This window comes from Arachis duranensis, chromosome 10, assembly GCF_000817695.3.
Source record: "Arachis duranensis cultivar V14167 chromosome 10, aradu.V14167.gnm2.J7QH, whole genome shotgun sequence".
Lineage (NCBI taxonomy): Eukaryota > Viridiplantae > Streptophyta > Magnoliopsida > Fabales > Fabaceae > Arachis > Arachis duranensis.
In genome coordinates this window covers 94895431-94921899 of record NC_029781.3, presented here as the reverse complement: position 1 = coordinate 94921899, position 26469 = coordinate 94895431, and the positions used below count along the sequence as shown (strand labels likewise).

General features: G+C 33.1%; 1 protein-coding gene across 1 annotated transcript; it reads left to right on the top strand.

Moving 5' to 3' along the window:
* The first annotated feature begins 4122 nt into the window (after window positions 1-4122).
* LOC107471024 (ATP synthase subunit gamma, mitochondrial) lies at window positions 4123-8107 on the top strand. The gene is made up of 9 exons (XM_016090468.3): window positions 4123-4378; window positions 4646-4689; window positions 4816-4968; window positions 5188-5301; window positions 6240-6367; window positions 6902-7024; window positions 7204-7323; window positions 7524-7645; window positions 7783-8107. Exons 1-9 carry the CDS (start codon window positions 4287-4289, stop codon window positions 7850-7852), a joined length of 966 nt encoding a protein of 321 aa, XP_015945954.1. The 5' UTR covers window positions 4123-4286; the 3' UTR covers window positions 7853-8107.
* The last annotated feature ends 18362 nt before the right edge of the window (window positions 8108-26469 follow it).

The following is a 26469-nucleotide window of genomic DNA, read 5'->3' as shown; positions in this document are numbered from 1 at the left end:
TTATACAAGAACTCAATTAGAAAGAGGGTCATACTTCCGTTCCACCCAATTTCATAAAATAACGAACGAAAAAAATTCTTGAAATATAAATCAGTACATAAATTAAAATAAAAAAGCAACAAAATCAATCCATACAATACACAGAGCTCCTAACCTTAACGGTGGAGGTTTAGTTGCTCATGGAAAAGAGTGAAAACTAGGATTCTTGTAAACTATAAATTTCGAATGAGGTGGAATAATCCCCAGAAGAGAAGTTTCTTTTCTTTTTTATATCTAATCCTAATTAATTTAAAATCTATTTTCTAACACTAAATTAATATCTTTTCCTATTTTAAAATAAAATACAAATTTAATCAAAATTAATTAAACTATGTGTGTAGCCTTTGGAAGAAGATTGTGGACCATTGGTATTATCAGGATCCACGCTGAACTTGAAAATTTCCAAGTTCAGCGTGGAGAAGGCAGCGTGTGCTTTCCTGGGAGTTCTCAATTCCACGCTGAACTTGGCAAGAACAAAGTTCAACATGGAGGATACAGAGGTTTATGGAGGCGAAATGTGCACTATTATATTTCGTTGGAAAGCCCTGAAAGTTAGCTTTCCAATGCCGCTGAAATCATGTCAATTGGACCTCTATAACTCAAGTTATTTCCGTTTGAGTGCAAGGAGGTCAGGATTGACAACATCATTCGCTTTCTTCCTTTTCTGCTACGAAACTCCATCAAAGTAGCATCTATAGTGGCTAAAAGATATTTAAATTTTGATCAAACTCAATAATTTGAATGCAAATTTACTAGGAAAAGATAGAGAAGATGCTCACGCATCAATTATTTCAAGCCATTTCATGACATAAATAGCACAATCATAGATGAAAACAAAAAATAATTTAGCAAAATAAAATAGGACAATAATTAAAAACACAAATTTTTAGAGTGAAAGATATGTACTCTGTTTTTTGGCCTGAAATGTCAATGTAAGGAGGCTCAATTTCACGATATTTTCTCTTGAGAGGTGCCCCAGCATATACCCTAATTCTTGAAATCACATACCCCTAAAAACAAAAAACAAAGCCAAAAATAAGAAGGAATAAGTCTAATAAATGAATACACCCAAAGAATCATAATATACACCTTACATTGAATTGAAATGCACCCAAATTTTAAAACGCAAAAAACATAACCAACTGACAATAAATTTATTTAGCTTTATTCTGTCTTTGGAGGGACACGCCTTGTGATAGGGGTCAAGTATATAAAATTTTTTCTTTCTTACATCAGCCACCCATATCCACCAATGATTTGAATAGCAAACAGGTGCAAAAATCTGAAACATCTCCACATTGAGCAGTGTTTCAGTTTAATTCATAGATAACCAAAGAATTGTGATAAGAAGTTTTAGAAATGAAAACTTACATATGGATGTGATGCTAATTTTTTCCGGTCCGAAAAGGGTATAAACATTGGGTAGTCTTCTACATTAAATGGCTTTTTGGACTTCGGCTGTAAGAATTCACCATTTGGATGATTTCCAATGGCCATGTTCTGCAGCATTTGTGAAACACCAAAAAAATTTTTTTAATGCACCCAAAAGATAACAAAATGCACCCAAATTTTAATACATTACACCTTACCACAATATTAGGTGGGAGACAGTAAATTTCTTTCTGGAATCTTTTAATATTTTGTTCGTTGAGGATCTGGCACATGGCAGTCACAATCTAGAAAAACAAAACAGCCATATTAATTACATCAATCAATATTGTAGTCACATGACATAACATAATCATTAATCTTATTCTAATCTTACGTCAGCTTCAATATATGAAGTAGACTTTAAAGATGCAAAATGGACTCTTCCAACTCAGACTCAGAGGAAACATCAACATCAGTCTCTGATGAATTATTCTCAGAGGAAGAACTTGATTTCTTTTTTTTTCTTTTCTTCTTTCTTTTCTTTTTCTTTCATGTCTTTCAATTTCTTTTTTGCTTCCGCCATCTTGACAATACCCTGAAATAGTAGAAATGTTAGTTTACAGTTTTTACATAAATAAAACACACAAATTAGAGAATGTATTTTCTTTGCTTACCATATGGCCATCTATCTCTGCTCTAATTCTTGCAACCAGCTACTCTTTGTTCCAGTTGCTAACCCAGGGCACTGCAATTTTTTCCTCTCCTTTCTTCTCCTTGTTTTTTGCGAGATGAAAAAAGATTATCATCAAGGCATAGAGGCACCCGTCGATTGATTTTTTCTTTTTCAGACGGTAATTCGTTATGTCTTTAATGATGAAATTCAGCACATGGGCTTCCCAGTTGTCCTCTGTTATTTTCTCCATCTCAAAAATTGGAGCTATGTGCACGGAAAATACTTTGGTTATTGTACTTGGCAACAAGAACGCCATCTGAATATAGAGGATGAAAATCCTCTTAAATATCAGCCGATCTTGTTCACTTTCAACACTGATACTCATCATCTCATCGGTCAGCTGCTTTAGAATTTTGCCATGAAACCTTCTAAAAATGAGTTGGTTCTCTTCAGAGAGATTCTTATTACTCACTTTATCAGAAAATAGATCTCCTACAAAAAAGAAAACAATTTATTACTTGAAATGCACTCAAATATCACTCATGTGTACCCAAATATCACTAATATGCATCTGTAATCTGTTACATGATGCATTGAGGCAAGGGCATCCCCTGTTGTTTTGGGTTTAACCTTAAAGGAACCATAGCTTGTTTTCATTGTGTTTTTCCCCAATTTAAAGGAGTTAGCCAACTCCTTTAATAGTTTGTGAGGCACATTCATTGGTGGTATGTGCATGAGCCCCTCAAATCCCGATCCACGAACAATCACTTTCTTCGATTCGCTCATCTTTTCAAATTTTTCACTCAGTAGTCTGGTGGCACACTTCAAGTCTTTGGTTTGCTGTAAACAAAGCAAAATTAGAGTAATTTAAATAACATATATTTGCATTAAGAAAAATATATGTATATATATATATTCACTTACGTTGTATTTTTTTCCACCTTGATTTTTGGTTATCATTTTTACTGCAAGGAAAAAGAAATATTGTCAATAGATAAAAAATGTACCCAAATACCAAAGTCATAAACCTAAAAACCAGTCACGTGCACCCAAATATCAGTTACAAACACAAATCCAGTCCTATACACATTTTATTTTTTCAATTAAACAAAATTAAATGAGGTCAAAATCATATTCAACTTAACCAAACAAGTAAAATCATAAATTAAACGAGTTCAGAATGATATTTAAATTCAAAATGCCACTAGAAGCACCAGTCACATTCCATACTGACATATACACCTAAAAATGCTCCATACACAGTTTATATATACACAAACCTACTTAAAAGACATCCAAATATTCACAAAACAGAATTTATATGTATACACCCAAATATCATTTCACTAGAACTACGTAAAATAGCGTAAACGACTTGAAGAGTTTTATTAGAACAGTAATATCAGATCTAAACCAAGAACAGTGAAATAGAGAGAAAAATATCCCGATATAGTACTTCGATTTCGAAATCAGAAACAGAAATGTGAAAATTCTAGAAGAAAAACGAAACAGTATCTTGAATTATGTTTGTTCCTTCTTTTTGGTATTTTTTATGGAGATTTGAATATTTCCTTCTTGATTTCTTCTACTTTTTGTGAGGACTTAGACAATTTTTTCATATTTTTTTTGTTTTGAACATGGCTTGAATCTCGAGGGTTTATGTATTCATTGAGGAAGAAGAGGAAGAACTTTTCATTATGAGCGCGCTTTGGATAAGTGAAACGATTGAGTAACGCGTGTGGTTTTCACGTTCGAGTGTGGAGAGTGTGGGTGCGCGTCTTTTTTGTTGGACTTGGGCAACTTGTATAACTTGTAAGCCAAAAATGCTTATATGTGTAGCAGGCCTGTTTTTATTTTAATAATAATAATAATCTTAAATGGAGTTTCAATCCACGACGAATTAGTTCTTGACCTGTCGGGTCGGGGGATACCGTGGTCAACCAAAATAATAATAATAATAATTTATTATTATTGAAAAATAAATGTATTGCGCCACGTGGTCATGTTATTGAACCAGTCATGTAATAGAAGCTAGTGAAAGTGAGAAGTGCGTAGGGTTGACACAACACGAGTGAAAAAGTAAAGAGAAGAAACACACCCTGTTTCGGAACCAAACAACGCTGCACCCTTTCATCGCATCACCATCACCCTAGGGTTTCGGAAGAACCGATCACCGAACGAGAAGAATCTCCCTGTTACCGAAATGGCCATGGCTGCTCTCCGTCGTGAAGGGAGGCGATTCGCCACTCCACTCCTCTCTTCTCCTATCCGCTCCTCTCTCATCTCTCACTCTCAGTCAGTTTCACCATTTCCATTCTACTTTTCTTTTTAGGGATTCGAAGAAATTAACCTTAGGTTATAGAAACTTTTGATCTGAGAAGTATTTCTCGTTTTCCGCTGTAACGAACAAATCATGATCTAGCATCATTTTTTTATTTTTCTTTTTTATGCTGAGCATTCTGTTTTTTGAATCTGAAGATCTGAAATTTACATATTTATATATGCAATGTGATGGTAGATGTTATATGTTCGCTAAAGCACATGATTTTACATTATTAACAGAGAACAAGCTCCCAATGGAGTGCGCTCTATTTCGACTCAAGTTGGTAAGGATCAATATCTAATGATGCTTTGATGTTTTTTATTGGTTTTTCTCCGTGTTAGAAGTTTTTATTCTTAATAAACTTATTCGCTAGCATTTTTTTGGTGAATTTGGTAATTGAATGGTGCAGTGAGAAACAGGATGAAGAGTGTTAAGAATATCCAGAAGATCACAAAGGCAATGAAGATGGTTGCAGCCTCTAAGCTTAGAGCTATTCAAACCAGAGCTGAAAACTCCCGTGGCCTCTGGCAACCATTCACTGCCCTTCTGGGTGACTCTCCCAGTACGTAGTGCACTCTTTTTTATCTTTTTGGCCTTCTTTTAACAGTTTAAGAATGGTGATTGATGTTCGATTATTAGTTTATTACATATTCTGATTTTTTCCATATACCTATTCTTGTAGTGATTTTGCAATAGTTTTATGACATGGGTTAGCTCTCTCACACACACATCTGTTTTTTTAATTAGATTGAGTTTCTGATGAATTTGAAATGGTGTTTAGGTGTTAATGTCAAGAAGAGTGTTATTGTTACCGTTTCTTCAGACAAAGGTCTTTGTGGTGGTATCAATTCCACATCTGTCAAGATAAGCAGGATTTTGCACAAATTGAGCTCTGGTACTTATTCCACTTCATATCTTCTTGGGTTAATTACTATTTATGTTTGTCAGAATTGTGTTCCCTTATTAAAATGAAACGGTTGAAACTGTAATTTTGTTATATTCAATGATTTTATAATAGAAAATGTTCGGATGATGATGATCCTCTTTCAGTGGCCAGAGCATGTTTGTTGGATGTTTGCAGCCCTGAATACCCATTCTAGGGGTCTTAGAATTGTTTTTTTTCCGTCTCTTTTTTTAGCATCTTGTTTGGTTTCATTACTAGCTATTGCTAAAATGGATTGTAGCAATCCAAAATCAATTCCAGATTTTCAGTAGAAGTGATAATCACTTCTAGGTTTCACTCAATGTTGTCAAAATCACTTCTCAGATTGAACTACCAAACATAAATTACTCCTCATGTCAATTCTAACTGAAATATGAAAGTCAAATGCTGCAGAAGTTGGGGTTTTGAGAGTAAATATCGAGTACTCGTTTAATCAGAAAGAAACAGGGAATATGAGATCCTTGTATTTCATTGGCATGCTTGTCTAGGTGGTGGTTTCCAACATAGAAAATTAACATATGATATACTCATACTACCCATTCAGTGGTACAATTGAATGTTACGTGCATATTGACTAAAATCTTGTAACAAATGACAGTTAGTATTGAAAAATTTTAAAACAAGTAATAATTAAAGTCCTATAGAACTAGTGATATTCAAATATTTTATGTTTATATAATATTTTCGTGGATTCCTTTTATCGGGAAAAAAATTACGTGGATTGCATTGAGGACTAATAATTTTTCTCCTTTATACACTTCTTTTTTAAAAATATCCTGTCTTAAGTTACAGCAGTGTTTTGTGTATTGCGGTTTATTCTAGTCTCTCTCTCTCGCTTTCCTTTTTCTCTATTTTTGGCTATTGACTATTATACATCCTTACTTCTATAGGGCCTGAGAAAGAGACAAAGTATGTCATATTGGGTGAGAAGGCTAAGGCTCAATTGATACGTGATTCCAAGGATGACATTAGTCTCAGCATAACTGAGCTGCAGAAGAATCCCCTGAACTATTCTCAGGTTATTTATTCTGTCTCTTAACTGCTCCATGGTTTAATTTTCCTCCTCTATAACTTCTGATTTAAAGTTCTTGTGTTTGTGTTAATTTTTGCATTTAACTTCTTATATTTTGGTCTTGTGACTTTTAATTACAGTGGAAAATGATAGGGATCAATAGTTTAATAATTAAGGAAAAGTGAATTCAGCAACTGAGACGGATATTTGTAACAGAGAATATTCTGCAAATTAAAACTTAGTAGTGTATTTTTTACATTTTAATGTTGAAATCTTTTGTTTACCCCTTTAAAAACAAAATTAAGCACTCGTTGCTTGTTGAAATTGTGAATTTAATCTACATGGAATCACTGAAAATTTTAGCCGTTGATGGAGCATATTGGCATTGGTTGATATAGTATATAGCCAGCCCTGCTTAGTAGAGTAATACTTGATGTTGAAGGTGGAAACTTCATGTTGACTTTGATTATGGTGAATCAAAATTGTTGATTGATGACTCTTTCCTGACTTTTTCATTCTTTGGAATTGTTATGTTTTCAGGTTTCAGTCTTGGCAGATGACATCCTAAAGAATGTGGAGTTTGATGCCTTAAGGATTGTGTTCAACAAGTTCCATTCAGTTGTCCAATTTATGCCAACTGTGTCAACTGTGCTCTCTCCTGAGGTACTACTTATCCAGCATTATGTTGTCTAGGGTATCCAAGTTGTCACTGCAGTGGACCTTTGCCCTTTACATGTTATGCAGCAAGACTTGAAGGGGGACTTGAATATGTTTTGCAGTTTGAGTTTAATTGCATACCATCTGCTAATTCTAGTATTGTTAATGATTTCAATTTCCTGTAGATTGTGGAGAGAGAGGCTGAAGCTGGGGGAAAGCTTGGGGAGCTAGACTCTTATGAAATTGAAGGTGCCGAGACAAAAGGAGAAGTTCTTCAGAATCTGGCTGAGTTCCAGTTTTCTTGTGTGAGTGTAGATTTCGCTTCATATTTTTGTTTCTTTTCAGAATTCTCAAGACTTGGTTAATGTTTATGGTTTCTTTTGTCACTCTGTTCAATTCAAATTGATACTTTTGGGCAATCCATAAAATCTTTTACCAGTTAATTTAATGTCTCTCTGTCACACTCTACTTACGATTTTGTATTTTATACCCACTTTTGCTACAGATATTGTTCAATGGGGTGTTGGAGAATGCTTGCAGTGAACAAGGAGCAAGAATGTCTGCCATGGACAGCTCTAGCAGGAACGCTGGAGATATGCTTGACCGACTCACTCTCACCTACAACAGGTCACTACTTTCTCTCTCTTGTATTTGGTTGTGGCACGCGAACAATGATCAAAGCTTTGATCAATTAACTCGCTTGTTCTGGTGTGTATTTTGCATTTGAAGTTGTAGAATGCTGATTTTGTTCATTTTTCTGGCAGAACTCGTCAAGCATCAATCACCACTGAATTGATTGAGATTATATCTGGAGCTTCAGCACTGGAAGGTTAATTGCACAGTTCATTTTGTAGTATATTCAACAATGACGAAATTAAGTTGTTCTTTCGAAATTGCCGGTGAGACAGTTTTTTCCTCCGTAGTTTTCTTTCTTGTGTAATAATTATTCCAATGCGAAGCCCATTTTTGGGGATTTTCATGGTTTGTCAGACATTTCTGGAATTGTGTTTTTTGGAACATGTCTGTTAAACAACCCAAGTGACTCATCATAAGATTTTCAATTTTAATAATGGTGGGTCTTTTTTTTCCCCTCTCATTATTATTATTATTATTATTATTATTATTATTATTTGTCACTCTAATATTTGGTCTCATTTTAATTTAAACTTAATTAAAATTATTTGAAACAATTAAAAATAATTTAAGTCTACATATCATATTTAACTAAAATATAAATATAAAATAAAAAATTAATGTCTATATATCATATTTAAAAGATATTACACACGGATGAAAATTGACTTTAAAATATTATCTAATTAAGCATAACAATAAAAAAAATACATTACATAAATAAAGTAATAACAGACACGGTAAATGGTATAGCCTTTTTATATTTATTTAGAGGTCGTAGATTCGAGTCTTATTTTTAACTTAAAAAAGATGCTGTAATAGTAAACTCTGCCGTTGATCCTTTTGTCGGTAATGAAATTCGACATTTCTTTGAATGAACTTCCGAGGAGCAAAGGGAGTTTAGTAAAGTTACTAGCACGGTATATTGATGTAAGCTCTCATTATTTTTCCAAGTTTTTCTTTATCCCAAAATCGTGATGGGCCATGATTGATTGTGAAATGAGTTTGCAACATTCTAAATGTTCGTTTTACATGCTTTTGTCATCCTTCTTGATATTATGTAAATAACTTTCGTTTATCTCGTTGTGGTTGGGATTTTATTTTAACAAACATTGTCCATTTAAGATACATCTCATTTGACAAATAATATCTCATATTGTACGAGTTATCATTTATAGTGTAGTTTATTATCTTTGGAGCAACCTTGTAAAACATCGTCAAACCCTAGTGAACAAAACTGTATTTCTTCGTTTCAGTGGCTTCAAAGAGTTGGTGGGCTAACTCCATTACATTATTTTCATTTGAACCACTCCTTATTCTTCATGATGCTTGATCATGACAACTACCAAATCTTTGTGCCCCAGCATTAATCCTATGCCATCATAGTTTCATTGCAATTGCTCTTCTCTTGATCAATTTAGGATTACTTTTATCACAATACTCATGAATTCTTTGTGATGCTTGATCATTGAGATATTTAACCATGTACTTACGATTAGTTTATTATCTTCCTATTGGCAATGACCACTGTCTTGGCATTTATGTTTAACATGGTTGTTGTTGAGATCAATAACCTCTAAGCCTTTTGCTAGAAAATTCCAAATATTGTGTAATCTATTAATTCAACTGGCATCTGGATTGATGGATCAAATGAACTCTCAACACTTTGAGTTTGAAATGGATTAGATGGTGTATTCCTATTTTTCTAACTATTGGATTAAATAGGGCAGAAAATGAAAATGGAAGTGATCCTGAACTTTGATTATTTAAGAAAAATAGAACTTGCAAATTGGATGGGACTTGAAATTAAAAAGGAAAATGAGTATTTGAATTTTGGCTCATTGGATTTGAAAAATATTGCAATAGAAAAATTAGAATTTTGTGGATGTGAAGATTGAGAAATTTGTGCATTTGGATTGGAAGAAAAATTGTAATTTTGTAAATAATTGAAAAAAGAATTTACATTAAATTGATTTAGATTCATTTTTCTATTAAATTAATACGAAGATAATAAAAAATAGGGTAATAAAATATAGGAGTACAAGTGAGTACATCTAAGTTATTTGAGTATTGGTTTGATCCGAAGATTATTGGAAGACGGTTCTCTTTAGTACAAGAGGGTAAAATATTATGTTGACGTGGTAAAGAAGTTTGACTGAATTTATATAAATAGTGGTTGGTTATTTATCTTTTCAGAGGCCTATACAAAAGTTTTAAATGGGCTTTACTCTGATCATTGTCTTATCCTGGTGCACTGTAAAGGTCGTTCTTATCTTAAAGGGAATTGACCTTTCCGATTTGTTACTGCTTGGGCTACTCATCTCGAGTATAAGGATATTGTGAACCAGTATTAGTGGTGTGGTAATTAGAGGGATTCATGGCAAGCTTTTGAAAGTGTAGAAGAATTTTTTAGAGTTTAATTAGAAGGTGTTTGATAACATTTTTGTTAGGAAATGTGAATTACAGCACTAAATTAGTTATTTGCAGAAGCGTTTGGAAGTGGTGGATAATATTTATTTGCGTCAGAAAGAATAGCAATTGATTGATGACTATAATAATACTCTAGTGCAAGAAGAGCTCATATGGTTCCAAAAGTTCAGAGAGCAGTGGATAAGGTTTGGAGGTAGAAATACAATATTCTTTCATGTTCAAACTCTTGTGCAAAGGAAGCATAATAAGATTCATGGTCTTTTCCTCAAGGATGGGATGTGGGAGACTGATCCGGAAGTTCTGAATCGGGAAGCAGAGTCTTTCTACAAAAGCTTATTTTTTAGTTTAGATGATGTTGATTTGAGTTGTCTTGATAATGTGCCTCTTCCTTCTCTGTATGAGAAAGCTTGCGATGATCTTACACCGCCAATTACTTTGGAAGAAATAAGAACTATTTTTCACATGAATTCTTTTCAAGCTCTGGGTCATGATGAGTTCCAAGCTTTCTTCTTCAAGGAATATTGGGAGATCATTGGTCTTGATGTTTGGAATTTGGTTAAGTAGGCGCTCTCCGATGTTGCTCTTGATCCGAGGATGACGGAGACTTAATTGGTTCTTATTCCGAAGGTTGAAACGCCGGTATCTATGAAGGACTTCAGGCCGATTAGTCTTTGCAACGTGCTTTACAAGATCATCATGAATGTCCTTGTTAATAGACTTCGTCCTCATCTTGCGGAGATTGTTGGCCCGCTTCAAAGAGGGTTTATCCCGGGACAAGGAGCTCCTGCCAACATCATTATTGTGCAAGAGATTCTCCACTTTATGAAGAAGACTAGATCCAAGAAAGGCACCTTGACTTTTAAGATTGATCTGGAAAAAACTTATGACAGAGTTGACTGGAGGTTTTTGGCCCATACTCTTCTGAACTTTGATTTTTCTAGTTCTACAATTAATTTGATTATGAATTGTGTCATTACTTCCTCCTTGTCTATAATTTTAAAATGAGAATCATCTGAATGGCTTTACTCCTAACCGAGGTCTTAGGCAAGGAGATCTTATGTCACCCTATCTTTTTGTATTGTGTATGGAGAGATTGACATGTTTTATTACTTATTAGTCATTATGTTGATCTAGGCTTGTGGGAATCGGTTGCTATTTTTAGAGGGGGACTAAAAATATCTCACATAATGTTTGTGGATAAATTTGCTTTTATTTTGTAAAGCTACGAAGAGACAAAAGCAAAATGTGATGGTTTCGCAAAATTTTTGCAAAGAATTTGGGATGAAGATTAATGTGGAGTAGTTTAAAGTGCTTAGCTTCAAGAACGTCTCTGTGATAAGGAAAGAGATCTTCAATGGGTTGTCCTCTATCAAATTTGTCTTGGATTTGAGCAAGTATCTTGGGATTACTCTTAGCCATTCTAGGGTGATTCGTTCAAATTTCAATAGTGTCTTGGATTAGATTCAAGATAGACAAGCAAACTGGAAAGAGAATTTGCTCAACCGGGTAGGTAGACCCTACTTAGTCAATTCCATTGTAGCTGCTATTCTCACGTACCAGATGCAGTCTTTCTTTTTCCTAAAGGGATCATCGGTAAACTGGAGTCTATGATGGAGAATTTTCTTTGGAAAAGACACGATGATAGAAGAGGATTGAATCTCGTTAGTTGGAAAGTGTTGGTTACTCCAAAAAAATATGGAGGTTTTGGGATTAGAGATCCTTATTGTGCGAATATTACTCTACTTGGAAAGCTAGTTTTGACTTATTTCCATCAGTAAAAAAAGTTATGGGTCCAATTGTTGGATGTCAAATACCGATCATCTCAAGATGACTGTTTTGGTTGTCCTAGAAACAAGGGCTCTCACATTTGAAAAAGTTTTTGTAAAAGGCTTGGAGAGTGTTAAAGGGTAGGTTTGCTTGGTGTATTAAGGATTTGAGCTAGAATTTTTGATTTTCTAGCTGGAGGAGTGAAGGACAGTTATATAATGAGATGGATTATGTTCACATTTGAACCTCCGAATACAGGATATCTAGTCAGTTGGTAGGTGACATTTGGAGACTCTTTATTCTCCTATATCTCAGAATCTGAAAGGTAACATTCTTTCTTACAATCCATATATGCAAACGGGTTCAGAAGTGGATTGATATTGATTTGGGACTGCATCTAAAGTCTGAGACTCATACAATGGTTACTTATGATTGGGTAAGTAGCTTTTTGGTTGGGAGGAGTAGCAAAATTGGCTTTGACTTTGATGTCAGCTTGTTCTGAAAAATCACAAGTTTTTGTCTTGACTGTGTCTTAGAGAGGTTCTTCTTACTGCAAGTTTTTGCTTCAGAAGAAGGATGCTATCACTGGATAGATGCCCAAGATGTCTTTCTAGTCAAGAATCAGTTTTACATTGTATTCAGAATTATCTGAAAGCTCAGCTTGTATGACATAGGTTGGATATTTATTATCATCGTCTGGATTTGAAGAACTGGTTCTTATATCATAGCAGAGAGCATCTATTCAGGTTCTTTTCAGAACTTTGGTTGATATGGAGAGTAAGAAATAATGACATTTTTAATCCTCATGAGACTTGGCCTTCGAAAAAAGTGTTTTTGAATTACAACGTATGTTCTTTGTTGCTATTCTATAAGGTTTTTTAAATCCTACATCTATAGGTACTTTCAAGATTAATTGTAATGTTAGTTATCCTAGTTCTGGTGATAGTGTTAGTTTTGCTTGCATTATTAGAGACTGTAATGTGTAATATCCTAACTTTTAGCACGTCATGATCGTACCGAAAGTAAGGGGTTACGGACCTTATTTCCTATGTTATCTATTTAATACTGAGCCTTTACGTCGATATGGCGTTTCAGTTTATAAAAAAATATCAGAAAATTATTTTTAGTTATTAAAATCACACAATTATTAATAATAATAAATGCTATACAAATGAATTCAATATAAAATTTGAAAACAATACATATCCCTCTGGACAAAATAAAAGTTAAAGCAACAAGGACGAGGGAACTCTATAAAAACAACAGGTATCACAAGTAAATCCACTAATCGTCCACAGCTTCATACTGAATATTCAAACCTGTCACTGAAAGGGTGGAAGATTTTGGAGTGAGAACAAACCACACGTTCTCAGTAGGGAATGGGAATGTCGTAAAAGTAATGAATTTAATGCAAATAATTAACTTACTTGGTAAAACTATTTTGTTAAACCTTTGGAAATACTTTTATTTCTACTTTAAATAAATAATTACTTTTCTTTAAATTTCTAAACTCAAAACAGATTTTAACCACAAAATTAGTCATACTAACCATCTCTCAGCCACATAATCATATTTCGACCACAACATCTCACTTCAATACATCCGTGAATAAACAACACAAGTAAGGGATTCAAACCAACATACAAACAAGTCAAGCAACACAATCACAGAGAAGTAATACAAGTAAACACAACCAAATACAAATGTGCAAACAACATTATGCATGTCTATTTCTAATGCAGGCCATGAGCTCATGCGTCGGTTGCCTACCCGCTCCCGACATTACCCGGACACAAGTCCCAGATATGGTTTTTCAGATGCATACAGTGTGCTTATAAGTTGTATGGCTAGGCCGCATACAGTGTGACTTTAAGTCGTACGGTTAGGCCAAATACAGTGTGACTTTCCAAATAAATAAGCGTACATCTGGAAAACAGTTCTCAGTGTGTGGGCGTTACCACTTTACATTTGGCACTAAGGCCCAAACAATGTCACATCTGCTCTCCTGTGGCAGAGATCCTTTTAGTTAATATATTCTTTAATCTTTATTCTCTGCTCTCCTGTGGTAAAGATTCATTTAATTATCTTTCTTTCCTTTACTTTTCGTTCTTTTTCTTCTTTTCTTTTTTATCAAACCGAACTCAAAACATAACTTAAAGCAAAATTCCTTCTCAAAAGATTGAGTTTAAAACATCATACTTTTCTTAATAAATCGGTTTGAAAACAAAACTCTTTTTGTAATAAATCGAAATCAAGTAATATTCTTAAATTATATTTGCTTTTAAATAACACTTTAAATAAAGTCTTAGAGTTTTATAAAAATTTGGCAGCATTTCCTTTAAAATTTAGGCTTTGCCACCCTTCAACGGTTCCAACCTAACCACCTTTCAAACCATTTTCAAAATATTTTCAAATAACAAATCATTTTCAATATTCACACCATTCAAAGTATCAAATAGAATCAAATCATTTTCTTTAAAACTAAGCTTCTTTTTATTTCAATAAAATTAGCCCGTTTCAAATCTTTTGCTTTTGAAATTAAAGGAAATTCATTTCTTCATTCAGACTTTACAAATTCCTCCAACCATACTCGTTTAACATTTAATATTAAGCAAAATTACATTCTTACATATTTTTACCAGCCCTTCATCAGCACCTATTTACCATCGTACTAATACCAAAATCAGTTACCATCCACTTCCATAATCATAAATTCCAGCATTAAACACAGTCTCAATTCAAATCCAATTCATAAACTCAAATCACATTTCAATTTAACAAGCAACACCAAATTGACTAACACTCACAATTACAACCAATTCTCATCAATTAGATACACAAAACACGTGTAAATTATTTGCAATTACTCAATAAATTTTTTGACATTTTTAAATTAAAAACTTGTAATTTTAAAAACGAAACCTCCTATCTCCGTATGAAATTAAAATCAACGAAAGTTTTGAAAAAACTTTTTGACCGAGCTGCTGAAGAGGAAAGTGTCAGAAATCATCTGTGCCTTCTAGAACTCTAGTTGACCGAACTCAAGAGACAGGAGAGCTACGTCACCGTCGACTTCTACCGATCAAAAGTGACGCCAATACGTAGAAGAGGAGAATACAAACACTTTTACCAGACTAAATTTTTTATTGAAGTTACGGATCTAAAAAAATTGAAACCAGAAGCTTGAAAGTTTTTACGGTTTTCTCCCTCACCCACGGTCTCTCCTTCACTCGGTTTCTCTGTTTCTTTCTCAAGTTTCCATTCGGTGGAAATAAAAATAAATGAAGGTGATGGTGGAGGTTTATGATATATGCATGGAGCCCACGTCTCCAATTTCCTTCCCATTATTCTCTTAATGTCTCGTGCCTTATTTCTTTTCTTTTGCTTCCAAATGGCTTCGGCCAATTCTTTCTTTCTTTCCCTTTCATTTTTTCTTAAACTTTAATAATAATAATAATAATACAATTATAAAAATAAAATTTTAACATAAAATTAAATTAAATTAAACTTTAAACAAATATAATGACTCATAAATAATTAATTATTTAATTTTTAAAAATTTGGAGTTTTACATAATGCGTGTTGGCAAAAGAAGTGTTTAGAAATGAGTGAGAGTAATAATATTCTTCAAAGAAAATTGTTTGTTATTTAGAGAGGTTATCTCTTAGTTTGAAATGTGGGTCAACAAGATGTTATTAGTGAGACGGATTGTGTAGATGTATTTAATCTTATTGTGAAAGTGGTGAGTTCTGAAAAGTGAAAGAGCGACTTCACGAAACTCAGAGAAGGGAGAGTGTGTTTCTTATTCACATCTCAATCACCATTCTACTTGAAAATGGGAATGCAAAAAACTAACCATACAAAATAATACTGTTGATATATATAGTCACTAATTACTCTACTGCTAACTAATTCTTCTCTCTTGTACAAAGTAACTAAGTCACTGATAAGTTTTGTAACCAACACTATACACATAAGCCCACTACACTAACTAACTAGTAGAAGTGTTAAGTCATGTAACACCCCCTCTCAAGCCAGAATCTGTTACATCCATCATTCTGAGCTTGTCATGACAGTCTTGAAACATCTTTGGAGTTAAGGCTTTAGTCAATATATCTGCAGTTTGATTAACAGTTGAAATAGGAAGCAATTTTGTCACTTGTTCTTGCCATTTGTCTCGAACAACATGACAATCCATCTCTATATGCTTAGTTCTTTCATGAAAAACTGGATTGGCCGCAACATGCAAGGCCGATTGACTATCACAATATATTGCAATTGGCTTACTCAATTCAATCTTCAAGTCTCCAAGTATATTGGTGATCCACTGCGCTTCTCTGGTGGCCATTGCAAGGGCCCTATATTCTGCCTCACATGAAGAACTGGCCATTGTGTTTTGTTTCTTGCTTTTCCAGGATACAATAGAAGTTCCTATGAAGAAGTAGTATCCTGAAATTGATCTTCTTGTGTCTGAGCAGGCTCCTCAGTCACTGTCTAAAAAACCAATTGGTTCCAAGTTAGTTTGGGATGAGAACATTAGACCCAGGGTAGGTTTGGCCTTGAGGTATCTTAACACTCTGATGGCTGCTTCAAAGTGCTTGTCAGTAGCACAGTCTAAGAATTGGCTTAATTTTCCTACTGCATATCCAATATCAGGTCGAGTATTGGTCAAATAGAGTAATCTTCCTACTAATCTTTTGTATTTAGATGCTGAATTGAGTAAATTCCCTGAATCTTTTACCAATTTTATTGTGTAATCCATTGGTGTAGTTGCTGCCTTTGCATCCATTAATCCATACTCCTTCAATAGGTTGATGCAATATCTTTGTTGACATACTGCAATGCCCCTCTTGCTTCGAGCTATTTCAAGGCCTAGAAAAAAGTTTAAGTCACCCAAATCTTTGAGCTTAAACAAATCATGCAAGTGCTTCTTGACGGACCCAATTTCATCCATGTTATTTCCAGCAATGATTAAGTCATCTACATATACCAAGATGGCTGTGAATTGTGAACCATGACATTTTGTGAAGAGACTATAATCATTTCGAGATTGAGTGTTGCCAAAATCGATCAAAGTGGTTGATAATTTGGTGTTCCATTGTCTACTGGCCTTCTTCAAACCATACAAGGATCTGTCTAATCTACAAACTAAGTCTGGTGAAGGCAATATTAAACCTGGAGGGGGTCGCATGTATACTTCTTCAGCTAAATCTCCATGTAAAAATGCAGTGTTGACATCTAATTGGTGTACAAACCAATTCTTAACGGCTGCTATTGACAAAATTATTCTCAGTGTGCTCATTTTTACCACGGGACTGTAGATTTCAAAATAATCTACCCCTGCTGTTTGGGTGAAGCCTTGAGATACCAATCTTGCCTTGTATCTCTCCACAGATCCATCAGGATTCAATTTCAACCTGAATACCCATTTGCACCATACTGCCTTTTTAGCATGAGGAAGCTTGGTAAGAGTCCAAGTCTGGTTTTCCTTTAGAGCAATTAATTCTGCATTGATAGCTTCTTGCCAGTTCGGATCACAAACTGCCTCAGCATAGGTTTTTGGTTCTTTGTATTTGGCCTGGTTGGATTTTTGTGTGATTGACTCAGGTGATAAAGAAAGGAGAGGAACTGGGGACTCAGACTCAAAGAAAAGAATGGAAGACTTGTCAAAAAATTGATCTGCCTGGTTTAGTAACATATTTGTGTAATTTTCAAAAAATTCTTGAGAAGAACACGATGAATTGTGTGAAATATTAGAAAAATCATTTGTTGATGCATTCATGCTATTGCAGTGATAATCATTGAAGTATGTGGAACGTCTTCTTTCTTTTAAGGGTCTTCTAGGTTGTGATGCTATGTCAGGATATGGATGCATGTTTGAGTTAGTGTTGCAATGTGGTGATGGATGTAAATTGTTATTGGGATTGGTTTGAATATGTGAGGTAGAATCTAAATGAGATGATAGATGCATGGTATCTAACCAACCTTGGGAAAAAGAATGTTCATCCAGATCTAGAAATGGATCCTCAAATAAAGATGCATGATGCAATTTTGGGACAGTTTGCATTTGTCTATTATTTTCATCATTGTTTGAAAATTCTTGTAATGCAAATGGGAAAAAATTTTCATAGAATTGAACATTTCTAGAAATGAAAATGTTTCTACTCTTAACATTGTAAAGAATGTGTCCTTTAATTCCATCTTTGACCCCCAAGTATACATACTTATGAGCTCTTTGATCTAGTTTTGTTCTATGTGCTGTTAATGTTGATGCATATTCGAGACATCTAAACACCTTGAGGTATGATATATCAGGTAATTTTTGTTTCAAAATGTAGTAGGGTGACTGGTTTTGCAGTAGAGTACTAGGAATTCTGTTTATTAGATGCACTGAATGTCCTACTGCAAAGTTCCAGAACCTTTTAGGCATGTTTGAGTGAAACATCAATGCTCTTGTAATTTCTAAAATATGTTGATGTTTCCTTTCTACTATGTCATTTTGCTGAGGAGTCTCAACACAGGTAGTTTGATGTATTATACCCTTAGATGCATAGAAATTTGGCAGCTTAAATTCATTTCCATTATCTGTTCTAACTTTTTTAATTACCATGCCAAACTGAGTTTCAACCATTTTAACATAATTTTTGACCAAATCAGTGGCTTCTCCTTTTGATTTCATAAAATACAGCCATATAATCTACTTTTGTCGTCAACCACAGTTAAAAAATACTTGAAACCAGAAATTGAAGCTGTATTTATAGGTCCCCAAATGTCCATATGGACAATGTCAAATTTATTTTCACTCTTTGAAACTCTAGTTGCATATGGTAATCTTTTTTGTTTTGCATAGTTACATGAGTCACAAGGATTATTACAAGTAGAAAAATTCAAGTCATTGTATTCTTTTTTCATTACAACAATCCTATCATGAGGTATGTGTCCTAATCTGAGGTGTCAGAGCTCAGAGTTATCTAATTGTGTAGGCTGAACAGCTAGTGCAGATGCAGATGAAAGAACAGATGAAGATGCAGATTGTGTAGGCTGAATAACCAGTGCAGATGTAGATGGAAGAACAGATGAAGATGCAGCTTGAACAGGTGTGAGGTTTTCAAAAGCATACAAGCCTCTTCTCTGTTCAGCTACACCAATTGTCTTCATGGTAATCTTTTCCTGAATTTCACAACCAAATTCATCAAATGTAAGTTTTAATTTTGAATCAGCAGTCAATTTAGACACAGATATTAGATTAAATTTGAATGTTGGAATGAAAAATACATGAAACAATTTAAACTGGTCCGAGAATACTATGGTTCCTGCATATTGGGTTATTGTACTGGTACCATCAGGCATATTAATAAGAAAAGGTTTTATTTGATATAGACACTGAAAAATGACTCTGAATAGGCAACATGATTTGTAGCACCTGAGTCAATGACCTAGGATTTTGGACTGAAAATGGACATTCACATTATGTAAGAGATACCTTGGTTTAACGGAAGTGTGGTGGCAACTATTTGATTTATGCTATGCTTTGGTTGTGCATCTTGCTAATTCAAGAGAGCTAATAATGCTTTCTTTTGCTCTAAAGTAAAGCCAAGCTCAGAATTGCCGAATGCTTCTTGAGATTGATTGCTGTTATCATCACTTTCTTCAGCAGCCAAATTGTTGATAGGGGCACCACCATTCTTGAAATGAGGGGGAAAGTCATGCTTTTTGTAGCATGTGTCTATTAGATGGCCATTTTTGCCACAATAACTGCACTGTTTTGAACCTCTTCCAGTCTTGTGATAATTGCCATGGCCTCCCCTACCTCCTTTGCCTCTACCCCTTCCTCTAATAATTCCACCATAAGTTCTTGCATTGGTTATCAATGCCTTCCCTTCAACCATTTCATTTATGTTAAACTGCCTTTCTTGTTGAAACAAATCAGAAAAAACTGCATCTACCTTGGGCAATGGTTTCATCAGCATGATTTGAGATCGTACAGTAGAATATTGATCATTCAATCCACGCAAGAGTCTTACAACACTTGATTCTTCCTTATAACCTCTCAATATATTCAATTCACAGGTGCAGTTTTCAGAACATCTTGAACAGATCGGGATCGGGTGCAAATTATCTAATTCTTTTCAAATCTCTTTCAATTTTGTATAGTAAGCAGTAATTGTTAACTCTCCTTGTCTTGTAGCAAATAGATCTTCCTCTAGTTCTGCAGTTCTATATATGTCTCCGTGACAGTACCTATGCTTTAATTCTTTCCACAATTCCTCAGCAGAATTTATCCACGCTCACCGCACCATGTGAAAGTGGTGAGTTTTGGAAGGTGAAAGAGCGACTTCACGAAACTCAGAGAAGGGAGAGTGTGTTTCTTATTCACATCTCAATCACCATTCTACTTGAAAATGGGAATGCAAAAAACTAACCATACAAAATAATACTGTTGATATATATAGTCACTAATTACTTTACTGCTAACTAATTCTTCTCTCTTGTACAAAGTAACTAAGTCACTGATAAGTTTTGTAACCAACACTATACACATAAGCTCACTACACTAACTAACTAGTAGAAGTGTTAAGTCATGTAACACTTATCACTAATCATCAAGATAGTTTTAGGTTTATTGATCCATTGATGCTCAAAATAAAAAATATCATGCATTAGAATTGGCGTGTTGACTTTCGCTTGATTATGAGAGATGCAAACACGGTGATGGATACCATAGTAGAGATGGCAATGAGGTTACAACTTTATCAACTGGAACTTCCTTTTCCCTGAAAAGAGTTTAAGAATAGTCTTAAACCGAACTGCCTCTTTATTTAAGCAGTTTCTTCCTCCTTTTTTTTTGTTTAACTTATTTAAGTTACAAAAAATTATTTGAGTATTTTTTAATTGAATTTTTGGTGCAACGTTATAATAACAACATTACAATTATAATAACAACATTACAATGTTCATTTAATGAGTTTAACGAAATTTACAAATGGTAGCATTTCACTAATTTTTTTTAAAATGATACAATATCTTCTTATTAATATCAGTATTAATATCAGTATTATTTTAAAGATGATATCTAATATAAATTTTAATTTTAAATACTTTTAATTATTATAAAAGTTAAAAATAATATCCAAAATTGATTCCATTAAAATATTGCTATGAGACATACAATTTCATATACTTGGTTTGTGAGAATGTATATTCCGTTTTCTTTTTAGGTCTTGGGATATTTTTTATTTAACTACGATGACTTTAGAATTTGGGAAATACATTGCAAGATCCACCTCGAGTATTATTTATGAGAATGAAAATACGTTAATAATCGATTCAAATTGTATTGGCGACCCAAAAAGTATGTGTTGTATTGCAATGGTCTGAAAATTGGATGGGTCGGTCAAATTAGAAACCGCTATAAAATCCGATTAGGGTGACACGCAAAATCGTCTAGTTTTAAAACTGTTATCAAACTAAAAATTGAGTTAATACTCAAAATGACCTTGAAATTTGACCTCCAACTCAATTTAGCCCTTAAATTATCAATTGACTCAAATTGTATCCTGAAATTTTAAGACGTGGGCCACGTGGTTCAAGTTGGCCCTTCCATTTATTTTCGTCACTGAAAAGCTGACGTAGCACATGTAATTGACACCTGACAGCCTCAACGGTTGTCTGACGTAGCGAAATTCTTGTATGCATCAATTTAGCCCCCAATAATTTGAAAAAAAAAAAACCTTGCATAAGTCTTCTTATCAGACTTCACCTCTTCCTTTATAAACCTTGTACAATTCAACTTCACCCCCTCCATTATGCCTTAAATCCCTCCTACCTTTTCTGTCACTACCACCATCTTTTTGACCATAACCACCATTTTCTTCTTCACACACATCTCTCCTCTATCTCTCATATCTATCCTTATCCTTATCCATACCCCTATTGTTCTCTCTATCCCTTTTCCTTCTCCTAGAATCCCCTTTTTATCATCATAATAATCATTATCTCTATCTCTATTCCTATCTCTATACCTTTCATCTTTATCATATTTATCATACATGTCCCTTCTATATCTGTCTCTTTCTCTGTGCCTATCTTCACCGTGTATTTTTCTGTCTTTATCACCACCATGTTTCTCTTTGGTTTCAGCTTCAATCTCCTTCTGAAGTACATTGTCACTGTTTCTGGTGTGAGACTCCATTTCGGTGCGAACCTTCGAAACAAGAGACACGCACTCGAGCTTCTTCAACGAATCTTGTAGGTTCTCCACCGCCATGGCTCTGATGAAGAACCGAAGCGCGAATGACGAATTGGAAATTAGTGTAGATTCGTGGTGTTATGTGAGTGCGAATTACTGGCTTGTGTGTGGTAGTCAATGTGAGTGTGTTGGCTGTTGTGACCGGGTTGTGTGAGTGCGAGGCGAGAGAGTTGAGAGACTGAGGTGAGATTGTGGAGAGTCTGAGGCTTAGCTACTGGAGCTACCTGAGGCTTGGTTGCTGCTCCCCAACTCACCAAAAACGACTATGATTTGGGAGAAATGGGGTTGCTAGGATTTTTTTTTTAATTATTGGGGGCTAAATTGATGCATACAAGAATTTTGCCACGTCAGACAACTATTGAGCTGCCAGGTGTTAACTACATGTGCCACGTCAGTTTTCCGGTGATGGAAATAGACGGAAGGACCAACTTGAACCACGTCTTAAAATTTTAAGGTACAATTTGAATAAATTAGTAATTCGAGGGCTAAATTGAGTCGGATGTCAAATTTTAAGAGTCATTTTGAGTATTAACTCCTAAAAATTAGTATGTTGTATCAAACCAAAATTTATTCAATTTTTTAAAATTCACCTAAACCACACCGTTTCAATATTAAAAATTAAAAGAAAAGAAAAAATAACGGCAAAATTTAAAAAATAAAACAAATCTTATATCACTCTTCAGAAAGTGAATTAAAAAAAAAAATTCACGAATTTCAGCAGTCAGAACAATCGAGCTCTGCTTTTGTTTTCCTCCTCCTCGTCATGTCGCCATCTAGTGGAATTATAAATTAAAAATACACCAAACGGTTAAATCATTAAATTAATGAATCAATCATTTAAACGGTTCGATAACTGATTTGCGCGGTTTTCAGAACCTTGTTGAATTGCAGTTGCTATGAAGTACGATGTATTTTTCATTCACATGCATATAACACTTGATATTCCAGCCTACTAAGAATAAAACTAAAATAACAAAAGAGGATTGATAAATAAGTAGACACTTATTACTATTGTCAAAATTAACCAATCTTGGTACTTTAAACTTTTTAAAATCAAATTTAAATTTCTAATATCTAAGTACAATTAAATAATCCTAATCTAAAAGGGTATTTTAGTTTCTTTTTTATTTTCAAATTAAATTAAATTTTTTAATTTCTAATATAAATTGAAAATCTTAATATATATACACCAAAATTAATCACTATATATAAAAATATGTATTTAGCATTTTAAAAAAATTGTAGGTTTAATTACTTTGTCAGTTTTTATAATTTCACCAAATTTTTAATTAGGTTCCTATATTTTTTTTTCAATTAGGTCTCTATACCATATTAGATTTTTGTAACTAAGTCCTACCGTGACAAAAATATTAAAACTAACAGAATATTATGTTAAATTATACAAAATATTCAGTCAAGTGTTAGGCATATTTATTTTATTTAAAGGAATATTCTGTTAATTTCAACGTTTTTGTCACAGCATGGATTGAATTTCAAAATTTGATATGGTATAAGGACTCAACCAAAAAGAAAAAAATATAGGAATTTAATTAAAAATTTAATAAAATTATAGAGACTGACAGAGTAATTAAACCAAAATTTTATACTATTATAAATAGGTTTGATTACTCGTCGATTGTAGGTTTGATTATTTTACTATAATAACTTTGATTATTCTGGTAGATGATTATTTAATTAAAAAAAATCAATATTTTTAAATATATACAAATACATAATAGGTAATTAATAACCTAAAATGCATTTATTTTGTTTTATATTGATGGATGAATGGACCACTATTTTTATTGGTGTTTATAATTATTAAATTGAAAATTCATTTGATTGAGTTTGAAATTATTTGAATTAAACTTACTTAAAATTTATGTTTAAAAAAATTAAATAAAGATATTTTAATTGATCTAATGATTAATAATGATATTAGGAATATATTTGTAATGGAAATAGCTTAAATAGTTTTAATTTGACATGAATTTAAACAAAAAGTCAAATCAATTCCTTCTAAATCCTATAAAATTAGATCACATTTTAAAACTAATCCAATCAAATCTTTTTTATCCTTGAAAGTTTCAAATAAAGCATCCATTTTTATCATTTTATAAATTAACACAAAATCTATTTAGATGTGATTTATTTTTATGTGCTATATTTCTACATAGGATAAATTATCAAAATAATATTTTAAAAAAATTCATATTGCTGACAAAAATAATATTAAAAATATAAATGACAAATAAGTTTTTGAAAAATTTAAATAATACCAAAATAACCATACATATATATATGTATTAAGAACAAACTTTAGAAATTGAATTTTGATGCAGTATTTTGTGAGAAATATTAGAAAAAGAGACATTTTTTCATCCTTAAAATTTGATAATTTTATGCTAAGTGAGTTTTTGTGTACACCTTCTAAATAATTATCTAATATTTTTACAAAAATTTAAATCAAATGAATAAATCTTTTGCTAAAACAAAAATTATTTGTTATTTATAAAAAAAGTATGATTTTTTTTGGTTATTTTTATCATTTTTAAATTATTTGGAAGTTTAAATAATTTACTTTGCTACATATTTGCTTGATTGTGTTATTTAGTATAAGTATATATTACATTACATTATATATTATAAAATATAGTTTTAAAAATTATATCTTGAAATACGAAATGTTTTAGGGATCTTTCCTATTTTAAAGATTTTTATTATAATAGTAAGTGCTAATTAGTGATTTTTCCCATGGTTTCATGATATTGTCACTTTTTTAAAGATATTTCATCTATATTTGATTTTTTTTATTTTTGGTTTATGGAACCAAAAGGGACCTTGAAAATTGAATATATTAGTGATTAGTCCTTCCGTTATTTCTCTACTATTATTAAAAAGTTGTAATCAAATGTTATCTACACCCATACAATTTTGTTGTTTTTCTCCTTCCTCTTATTCCCAACTCTTGATGATACCCAGCACCAATTGTAACTTCACATTGAAAATTGAAAGAATAGAAACTTCATCATCATCACAAACCAACAATAACAAGCTTCAAGAATTCATCATAGAATTGCATGTTCAAGAGTGGTACAAGCTCTATGTGGAGCCAATTCAAGGCTACCCTCCATTAACAATGGATGAGGACTATTTTGTCTCACCGAAGTTAACTTGCAATTTCAAGGTCCCTCTTCTGGTTTTGACTCATATCGTTGACCCTCTTCTTTGTGACAAGTTTATATCAACATGTTTGGATTCATTTCCAATAGGAATATGTGTGGCTAGGTTTATCCGACCACACATTGTTCAAAATATAACAAAATTAGCACACATGAATCACGGTAAACCAAATATGTTTAAGATGGTGTATGATGTCAAGGTTGTTAAGATTGACCTAGCAGTGGCATAGGTATACAGCATATGCAGTTTAATATTTTGATACTTTTTATTTCTATTGTTTATATTACATTAATCTCTTCGAGTTTTTTTTTTAAATATTTTTTATTAAGTATTTTTGTGGAGGTTGGCCGTTGTGTAACTCGTCCATAGATGAGTTTTTGCAATTTTTTTTTTGTCAGGATGAGTTATACGTTGAAAATAAGAGAATAAGGAGGGTGGGTACCTGCAAAAAACACTCCAACGCTCAAGTTAGTAAGTGAATAATAGGCTTTACAAGTTGTAATAATTTGAACAATATTTTTACCCTTTCTTTTATATTTGAAATGGAAGATAATAATGGTTGAGTCTCTGACTAATTTTGCCATTAAATGAAGAGTAATAGCGCATTTGAGCGTTTTGATATATGCTTTGATGATCGCGATCTATAACATTAATGGCCAAGTTATAACGTATAATCGATTTATAACGGTCATATCATCGATTTATAACTGATTTGAGCATTTTCATTAAACTAAGTGCATTTTTTAAAGAGTAAGATATTAGTAGAAGAGGTTAGTCTTACTCTCTTTTTCTCTATTTCTGAATTTGATCCCTTCGTCTTCTTCTTTTTTATGTGTGGTAAACAATGGGTGAAAAAAAAAGGGAAAAGAGTTGCAGAAGGTTGATGATGACGGGTCTTATAATTGGGTGAGTGAGGATGTTAAAATTCGTGGGTCTCTCTTCGTTGATAAAGATAGTGTTGATGAAATAGATACTTCAAAAATAGTAAGGGCTAAGATTCGGGTAGAACTGTTGTCATGCACAAGGGCTGAACGTGTCTTTCATAAAGAGAATCATTTTGAGTATTTCTGTATGTATAGTTGTGTTTTGGATGAGCTTCGGGTAAAGCTTCCTTTTACGGATTTTGAGTGTAGCGTGTTGAACCAGTTGAATCTCAGTTACACCTAAATGGTTAGATGTTTTGAGGTGT